At 45.2% G+C, this 9,846-nt stretch overlaps 1 protein-coding gene across 2 annotated transcripts in view; it reads left to right on the forward strand.

Annotated features, from left to right (window-relative positions):
• LOC118654959 (gastrula zinc finger protein XlCGF26.1-like) overlaps positions 1-6,201 on the forward strand; it is a 393,084-nt gene extending 386,883 nt beyond the window's left edge. Inside the window, exons 2-3 of one of the 2 annotated variants that reach the window (XM_036306247.1) lie at positions 2,191-2,314; positions 3,259-6,201. In XM_036306247.1, the coding sequence (XP_036162140.1) occupies positions 2,191-2,314; positions 3,259-5,060 (1,926 nt within the window). In that variant the 3' untranslated portion in view covers positions 5,061-6,201. Of the gene's footprint in view, positions 1-2,190; positions 2,415-3,258 lie in introns of both variants that reach the window. The other variant, XM_036306251.1, reaches the window with a different exon arrangement.
• The last annotated feature ends 3,645 nt before the right edge of the window (positions 6,202-9,846 follow it).

The following is a 9,846-nucleotide window of genomic DNA, read 5'->3' on the forward strand; positions in this document are numbered from 1 at the left end:
GGGGAGTTTGAACAGATACTAAGCCCAGAATCCTAAGGCCAGAACTAGGGCTTCATGACGTGGACCTTGTTTTTAGCAACCAGTGCAATGAGTGGGAGGACTGCCAGGACATAGGTTCCAGAATGTGAATAGGCTGGGAGTGAAGAGTGAGCTGATTTAGGAACGTACAGGTATGTTTTTTAAATACACACACACACACACACACACACACACACACACACACACACACACAGAGTGGCCAGATTATTATGTGTTCAGAGATTATAATAATCTGGCCCCTCAGTGTATATTACACACACACACACACACACACACACACACACACACACACACACACACACACAGTGGCCAGATTATTATTGTGCGTTCAGAGATCATTTGAGAGGATCCCTGAGTAAGATCTGCATAAATTTAATCCACTGTTGTCCTTCTGTTGTCTTGTACCAGTCTTGGCCTCACATTGACTATTCGCTGACGTCCACAATTCGCACGTTCAGACCCAGATTTTTGGCTGACAGTCCAGTCTTTAAACACTTTATCAACAGCTGCTCTGGAACATTTAACAAATTCAGCTGTTTTGCTGATACTCGCTCCATGGCTCCAAGTGCCACCAATCATCCCAAGTTCAAAGGCTATTAAATCGCGTTGTTTACACATATCTTTAGAAAAAACTCACTTCTACTGTCATGGCAAACAAACTGCTTCCCTGTTTATAATGGTCTGGCCCTCTAGCAACTTCAGCGTGAAATTATATCTAATTTTCCTACAAATGTCAGGTGAACATAATAATCTGGCCACCCAGTATGTATATATATTGATTTTAGATATAGAAGGGAGAGGGAGAGAGACAGAGAAACAGTGATGAGCAAGAAACAATGATCAGTTTCCACCTGCATAACCCTTATTTTGGATCCAGCCCACAGCCCAGGCATGTGACCTCATCAGTGCATGGTTCTATACTCAACCAATTGAGACACATCAGCCAGGACTGCAGATCACTTTCATACAGGAAATCATGGCCAGGTTGGTAATGGTAGTAGTAGCTCAGAAGGGACAGTGTGAGCCCGAGGACTGGCTTTCCTGCTGTGGCCAGTATTTGTGGGTCACAACACAGCATAGGGACAGAAGTTGTCCTGTCGAGTGTCAAAGAGAGATCATGGTTCAGTGAGAGATGTTAGCAAGCATTCTCTGGACAGCACTTGATAAGTAATAAGACATTAAGGAGAGGACTATGGGGGCTGGGGCTAAGGGAGTACAGGTCTGAGAGAGGTGTGGTAAAGAGTGATCTGCACTTGAAGAGTAAATGTGAATTGATGGCCACAGCACCCTGATATTGACATAAGAGTGAATGATCGGAAAGCCCATTTCTGGTGGTGTCTGGATGATCCAGTAAGGTGAATTTTAGGGTAATTGCCTGTAAACAGGGTTATTTTGGCGCTATATTCAAGGTATAGAGCTTAGGTGCCATTTACCTAACCACCTGCCTTTTGTTGTTGGGGATGACACCCTGGATAATAGGAGTGCCATAGCACACAACAGTGTTACCCAGGCTTCAAAATGTCCACTGGCATGGGCAGGGGAGAAGAGTAAGGGGTAAGAGATTATGGACATGGTGAACTGTAATTTGGGGGAAAAAAGGTGATTAGGAAACAACTTGTCCTCGCTGCAGCAAATTTGCATTACCTTTGCAGTTGTGCTTCTGGGAGTGAAGCTGTGTGTGTGAGAGAAGTGTTGTTCAAAGATCTCTGTGCAATAGGTAGTGCAAAGCTATGGCCGTGGCACCTTGCAATTGGGGTCAAGAGGGTCCAGTGTGATGCCATGTATTTGGCGTCTTTGAGAAACAATCTGAGGGTATTGACTGACAAGACCAGTATCAAATCACTCACAATATCTTTATGGCCAGCATCTCTCTTTCACCTATGGTTTTAAGAACCACTCTGTTGATAAAAGTCAGTGTGGCGTACATGGGACTTCCAGAGCTCAGGTGTCTTATCTGCTCAAATGCCTTTATTAGAGTAGGAAGACAAAATGTCAGTATAAATATAAGAAAACAGTGGCTTTCATGGCATGAAGGCCTGGTATTTTCTCTGGAGTGGACAGAGCAGATGGGTGTGGAGGGTGGGGATTATGACCGACTTAGAATCTTAGGAGTGAAGCTGATCATGGGATGTACTGTGTCCATTATGACAGGTTATGAACTTTGAGGATGTGGCCATTGTATTCTCTCAGGAGGAATGGGTGCTCCTTGATGAGGTTCAGAGAATTCTGTACTGCGATGTGATGCTGGAAATATTTTCACTTGTGTCATCTGTAGGTAAGACCTGATGTTCTCCCAGTGTCCTGAGGTGATGACTTGTCTGCCTTTATTCCTCAGGGGTAGCTTTCTCTCTCCCACAGCGAGAACATGGCCTCTGGTAATTTTCCCTACTGTCTTGTGAAATGTGCTGTGACTGACATGAATGAGCTGGATGGTGAGTCCTGAGCAGAGGACTCCATGAACATCCCTCTAACACCTATTACCTCACAATGTACAGGAAACAGAAAGTCAGTAGTCTTGCAGTGAGCTTCATGGGTCCCAGCTTGCACTCTCTCTTCATGGGAGGCTGACAGTTTCCATATGCATGGCTTCAACTTCTGCCATCTTTCTCTAGATAAAGGTTCTTTGTGGCAACCTGTTCCATGTTATGGTCTTTACTTACATGAAACAGAGGCTGTTCTTGTGGGACCTTCAATCAATTGTTATATTCTCTTCCCTGAACACTGTAGCAAGCTGTGTTGCTCTGAACCAGTGCTGACTGCTCACCTCTTTGTTACCTGTTCCTCTACATGCCTTCCTCTGTAGTATTCTGCAGCATTGACTTGCACATGTGTTATGAGGTGCACATACGTGCTAATTAGTCCTCGAAACCAGCTACTCCTTTATTGAATTTTCCTTGGAGTAAGACCTAACCAATATTTTGCAAAGCTTGTGCCTGTACCCAGCAGACAAGCCATGCTGAATTCTTTAAGTTGATGTATTAGCTGGAAATCCATATTCAAATCCATGTGGTGTTTTCCATTTTTGTGTCATATTTCTGGTGAGGCCTCCCTGTTTTGTAATCTTTATTAGTCCAGAAAGTGACAAAAGCCTCTTATTAATCCTTCCTGCACATATATTATTTTGTGACAATTGCATGGAACCAACGTGTGATGTGTAACTGGGACTTCCCCCTGTCACCACATTCAGCGTTCATTTCCTTACCCTTTCTCACTTTTCAGGTTGTTGGCATAAAATCGATTGTGATGAGGCCTGTTCTGTATCTATACAAGGAGAGTCACAGGTCAGGGCTTCTAAGACAGCTCCAAGCACCCAGAAGATCCCTCTGTGTAAGCGGTGTTTCTCTGTGTTAAAAGGTATTTTGCACCCGACTGGTTCACATGCAGCATATTTTGAGCAGAAAGCCTTCTGTAGTGACACACGTGTTGGAGACTTCTGTTTTAGTGCAAACTCTCACGAGCAACAGAGGAATGAATGTGGAGACGAGCCCTGGAAAGAAGCTATGGACAGGGCTTCCTTTGTGAGCAGGTCCAGCTTCTACTTATCTTCGGTGCCTTCCGCCAGCAGGGAGGTTGGGGAAGTCTTGCAATACAACTCAGAGCTTCCCAAGCACCAGGCCACTCTCAACACTGAGGAGCTACACTGTGGCAGTGAGATTTCACAGGAATTTCTTGATGGAAAAAGTCATCACCATTGGGATGAATGTAAAGATGCTGCCAGCCACAACCTGAAAGTTGTTCAATGTCACGGTGACTGTTCTGGAGACCTGATTTATGAGTGTCACAAATGTAGGAAAGTTTTTAGACAAATCTTGAACCTAATTCGACATAAGAGAGTTCACACTGAAGAAAAGCTGTATGAGTGTAGAAAATGTGCGAAGTCCTTTTGTCAAAGGGCTCGCCTCACTGACCACTTTAGAGTTCACACTGGAGAGAAGCCATATGATTGTAGAGAATGTGGGATGTCCTTTCGTGATAGGTCTAAGCTCACTGTACACCTCCGAGTTCACACTGGAGAGAAGCCATATGAGAGTACTGAATGTGGGAAGTCTTTTAGCCAAAAATCCAGCCTTCTTAAGCACCTGACAGTTCACAGTGGCAGCAAGCGATATGAGTGCTGTCATTGTGGAAAATCCAACAGTAATAAGTATAACCTCAGACAACACCAGAGAGTTCACACTGGAGAAAAGCCCTATAAGTGTAGAGAATGTGAGAAGACGTTTAGCCTCAAATATCACCTTATTAGACACCTGAGAGTTCACAGTGGCAACAAACCGTATGAGTGCTGTGATTGTGGGAAGTCCTTCAAATATAAGTCTACCCTTAAAAAACACCAGACAGTTCACACTGGAGAAAAGCCCTGTAGGTGTAAAGAATGTGGGAAGTCCTTTCGTCTAATATCTCACCTCACTGCACACCTCCAAGTTCACACTGGGGAGAAGCCATACGAGTGTAGAGAATGTGGGATGTCCTTTCGTCAAAGGTCTAAACTCAGTATACACCTCCGAGTTCACTCTGGAGAGAAGCCATATGGGTGTACTGACTGTGGGAAGTCTTTTAGCCAAAAATCCAGCCTTGATAAGCACCTGAGAGTTCACAGTGGCAACAAGCAATATGAGTGCTGTGATTGCGGAAAATCCTTCAGTGATAAGTCTTACCTCAAACAACACCAGAGAGTTCATACTGAAGATAAGCCTTATGAGTGTACTGTATGTGGGAAGTCTTTTAGGCAAAAATCCAGCCTTACTAAGCACCTGAGAGTTCACAGTGGCGACAAGCCATATGAGTGCTGTGATTGTGGAAAATCCTTCAGTGATAAGTCTTATCTCAGACTACACCAGAGAGTTCATACTGGAGAGAAGCCATATGAGTGTACTGAATGTGGTAAGTCTTTTGGCCAAAAATCCGGCCTTACTAAGCACCTGACAGTTCACAGTGGCGGCAAGCAATATGAGTGCTGTCATTGTGGAATATCCTGCAGTAATAAGTATAACCTCAAACGACACCAGAGAGTTCACACTTGAGAAAAGCCGTATGAGTGTACTGAATGTGGAAAGGCTTTTAGCCTAACATCTCACCTTTTTAGACACCTGAGAGTTCACAGTGGCAACAAGCCATATGAGTGCTGTGATTGTGGGAAGTCCTTCAATGGTAAGTACTCAACACCAGAGAGTTCACACTGGAGAAAACCCCTGTAAATGTAAAGAATGTGGGATGTCCTTTCATCTAATATCTCACCTCACTGCACACCTCATGGTTCACCCTGGAGAGAAGCCATAGCAGTGTACTGAATGTGGGAAAACTTTTAATCACAAATCTAGCATTATTAGACACATGAGAGATCACACTGGAGAGAAGTGTTAAATGTGCAGCAAATGTTTTACTTTTCTCAGTATAAGAACACTGAAGGCGACTCTTTGGGACCTGTTTTTCTGAATTTAAACCCCTTTTAATGGAACATGTACTCTGATATATTCCTCATAAGTTTCAGGTACAAGTGAGGATTGAAGGATCTGCATTTGTATTTGCTAACATGCCCAGACCTACTACCCAATTGATGTCACAGTGAGTATTTGTGGCCGAAGAGATTTCATCTCTACCACCTGGTTCACCTGAAGAGCGTACATCAGTCACAAACCCTGTGTGCTCACGGGAAATGTATTCTGTGTTCTTATTTGTGCTTGAGAAAATTGTGATTACTTCAAGTTCTTGACAGGATCTTCATTCCTTTCTCTCTGACTAGGGAATGGTTCTGACCTAGGGTTTCTACAGAGCACCCATCCTAAGCTAAGGAGTGCTACCACTTTCAGGGACATTGTGGGTCTCACATTATGTTTTTATGAATTGTTTTACTTTCTAATTCACCAGCCTGCAAATTGCTTACTGTCCTCTGTTCTGGTTTATGATCTTTAGTAAAGATGTTTTTTTATTTCATTGCTTTATTTTTTTTTAAATTTCACTCTCTGGATGATTTGATACAAAAGTTGTGATCTATCATCATGGTGAGATGAACAGATATGGTGGGGTCCCCCAAATTTTCTGTGCTTTGGAAAGCATATACTGTAATAATGTCAGAAAAATCACTCTTTGTCCAATAATGGCTTATTTTATACCACTCACCAAGGCAATGAAATAAAGTTTAAATAACTTTGTGGTTCCAATTTGCATATGGGGTAGTGTCCATTGTGTGTGTGTGTGTGTGTGTGTGTGTGTCCTTTGGCACTGTCTAGGTGGCCCCAATTTTCTATTTGTGTGTGTGTGTGTGTGTGTGTGTGTGTGTGTTCCCCATGTCTACAGTGTGAGTCTATGTGAACCTGGTCATAAGCCCAGCTCCTGAGCACCCAGCAGAGGCTGGGAGTGTTCTGCACCAGCGTGTTTCTGTGCTTGGGTTATCTGTATGTTTCTCTCTCAGTCTGTGCACCCCCACAATGAGCAAGTGCATAGGCATTCTCTGGAGAGGCATTGTAGAGGCACCCTCCTCTACATCAATATGTTCCTGTTCCCCACCTCCAGGTGAGTGCCTTCTTCCCTTCCAAGCGTCTGGTGTCCTTCTGGAGGTCCCATCTCAGGTCTCAAGGATGGATTAAGCATAGGGTCAGTTCAGAGAATTCCCGACTGTGGGAAGGTGGGGAATTGAGGAAGACTCTGATGACACAGGAGGTATAGAGTGTGGATTGGTAACATTTGTGAAGGACACTGGTCTTTGTGAAGGAGTTGGAGGATCCAGGATACTTGGAAAGGAATATGAGGATGAGTTCATGTGGGGGAAAGCTGAGGGGGAAGATTTCTAGGCTCCTCAGTCCCCACTGATAATGAGGAACTGGGCATCCCAGGAGAGGGGTGTCCCTTGCCATGTCAAAGCTAGGCTGACAAATAATAGAGGAAGGTGCCTGGGGCTTCATGGAGCATCACTCTTGGGATTCTTGGCTCAGGTCATCTACTGGGTGTGCATGGCCCACCCAACACTGGGGCCAGGAGGGAGAATTAGGACCAGTGTGGAGAACCGTCCAGAGACCCTTTAGCACAGGTTCACCATTGATGTCAACGTCAGCATTTTTCACCATCCTCACTGGGAGCTCTCACCAGGGCCATTCAAAAGAAAGGAGACTTGGAAGCAGGTACTGACTGATGTTAGTTTTAAAGAACAGGGATGCTGAGATGCTTTCAGTCCTATACCCTTCCCAGTAAACACTCTTAACATGTGGGTCTTGACCTTGACCAAAGTAGGGGAATCCATGCAGCCAGGGATGTTCCCAAAGTCACACTCAGAATTGGTGTCGAGTTTGCTGCCCATGACATCTTACCAAACTCCTTTTTTGGATGCTCACTCCTTTGAATCTTGAAAGTGATGGTTTTGGGCAGCCTGGGGACAAAATCCTGACTGACTACCAATGCCCTTGCACAGCCCAAAAGAGGTTGGCACCATATGGTCACCTTAATGAGGCCCATCAAGTATACCAGGTTCTGCTGCTGACCCCCTGAGGTTGGCTGCAGCTCTGTGATGTGCTTTAACCAATGAAATGTGGTGGGAGTGAAGCCTGTCACCACTAACAGAAGACTGGAACCACTGAGACTGGCCACCCTCTCTGCCCATCTCTGATAATGTCAACAGGTATCTACATGGTGGCTCCTCCTTTATGCCAGTCCCAGGAGAACCAGAATGGACATATGGTATGAACAAGAAAGATAACTTCTATATGCAAAGCCACTATAGCTTTCTGGGTGTAACATCTAGCCAGTCCTAATGGTTATAAAGTAGCAACTCTACTCTCTAATTTCAGCCTAACATTAGATGCCAGACCTCTGTTGTAGACACATGGTTTTGACTTCTAGTCCTGCCTTTTATCTCTATCATCAGGTAATCTACATTCAGTCTCTGAGCCTTTACTCTCTATGAGACAGAGGTTTAAACCATTCAGGTTGACACATCACCTGGTTGCCTCCTGTACACACCCTAACCAGTGCCAGTGATGAACTCTGTAATGGAGGTACATACACTTGACCAGAGTCAACCTGCAACCCTTCAGTTGAATGGCCAACACTCTATCCACTGAGCCAAACCAGGGAGGGCTAACATGTACACTTTTTAAACATGCCCTTTTGATGTTTCCATTCATGCCTACATTCCTGAAACCAAGTTCCTCCTGCCCTCCTCAGTGCTTCTTTCTTGGCAAATAATATAACTGATGCAAGGACCCATTCTGCCTTTGAAATAGCTTATTTGAAATCTATCCATATGAAGGAAACACTTATGAAACCCCATGAATCCTAGCCTTCCATCATCTACCATGATAGTTGTTCTTGTATCTATCCGTAGGTACATTAGTGGGTTACTTAACGTAAAACACCCAATATGTCAGGATGTGTGCAGATAGCTCAGTGGGTCAGAGCATAATCTCAATAACGCCAAGACTGCAGGTTCCACCTCTAGTCAGGGCACATGCAAGAAAATGTATGACCCTGGCAGGCCCAACATAATCCACTGTAGGAAGTTACAGGAACAACAAATTAATGCTTCTATCTCTCCCTATGTCTCAAATCAATCAGTATACATGTTTTATTCTCCCAGTCAGTCCACACACATGTGAACACCAGCACAGCTCAGGGACCCTATGGTGACAGGCAGCCAGGGTCCTCATGATGGTTAACCATGCAATGACCCAGGGAACAATGTGGGAGGTGCCCCTGTTGTCAGTGTGGAGTTTGGCGAACCCACCCAGGGTAATGACATCTGTGCTCCCTGAGACTAAAACCTAAGGGGCCCGGTGTAGATCTGGGTCTTGACATTCCCCTTGAGGTCTCTGCACCTTCCAGCCAGGGCTTGAGACTGGGCTGTTTCAGAATTCATGTGGTTGAGGAGCTCAGATTCCTCTCAGGTGTCCAGGCTGGGAGCAGCAGTGGCAGCTGGGCAGATTTGTATGGGCAGGAATAAGCCAGGGCAGTTGCCAGGGAGAGTTGGTGCTGGACCATGTGTGTGGACCTGCGGCCACTCTAGTCCCAGTTCAGGCTGGTGTCCACTCTATTCTTTGGAGCCATGGTTAGTGGGAAATGGAACATAAGTTACTAGGGTACTCATGACCTGGGAGTTGGCATGTGCTTCCAGAAAACTTGAGACTCAGTCATACCCAAACCAGGCCACTGTAATGAAGTGCTCCAGCCATTGACCTGCTCATGGAGGGAGAGGAGCTGTCTCTGCAGAGGCTGATGCCCTATCTCCCCAGCGTGATGTGCTGCAGGCTGCTGAGACTCAGGGTCCCCTTGTGGGATGCAAGTGTTTTGAAGTTTAGCCACTAAAATTGTAGATATTTATCAATCTAAGGAAACAAAATGGTCTTCTTTTTTCCTTATTGGGTCAACATCCACCATGGCCTGGCCAGTGTCGCTTAATGGTAAGAGTGTCAGCCTACACACATGAAGGGTGGTGAATTAAATCCTTGGTCAAGGGCAAGTACCTGGGTTCCAGGTTTAATACCTGGAAACTATTGGGGGCTCATGCAGGTGGAATCCAGTTGATGTGTGTCTGTTACATCCAAGATATTCTCTACCTTCATTTCCCCCTTCTTCCCTCCCTCCCTCTCTCTCTCCACACCCCATCCCCACTCTTCCAATCTGAATAAAAATCAATGGAAAAATATCCTCCTGTGAGGATTATGAAAAACAAAATAGAACCATCCACCACCGCTACCCTGACAAGGGGCCTCTGCCTGCACAGCCCACCCCTCCTTGTGCTGTCTTGCCATTTCCTGGGATGTTCCCACTGCAGCTTGGACAAGCTCTGTTTTTCCCAGGAGTTGGTAGAGAGAAGCCCCA

The sequence above is a fragment of the Myotis myotis genome, unplaced genomic scaffold (genome assembly GCF_014108235.1).
Source record: "Myotis myotis isolate mMyoMyo1 unplaced genomic scaffold, mMyoMyo1.p scaffold_m19_p_40, whole genome shotgun sequence".
Taxonomy (NCBI): Eukaryota; Metazoa; Chordata; class Mammalia; order Chiroptera; family Vespertilionidae; genus Myotis; species Myotis myotis.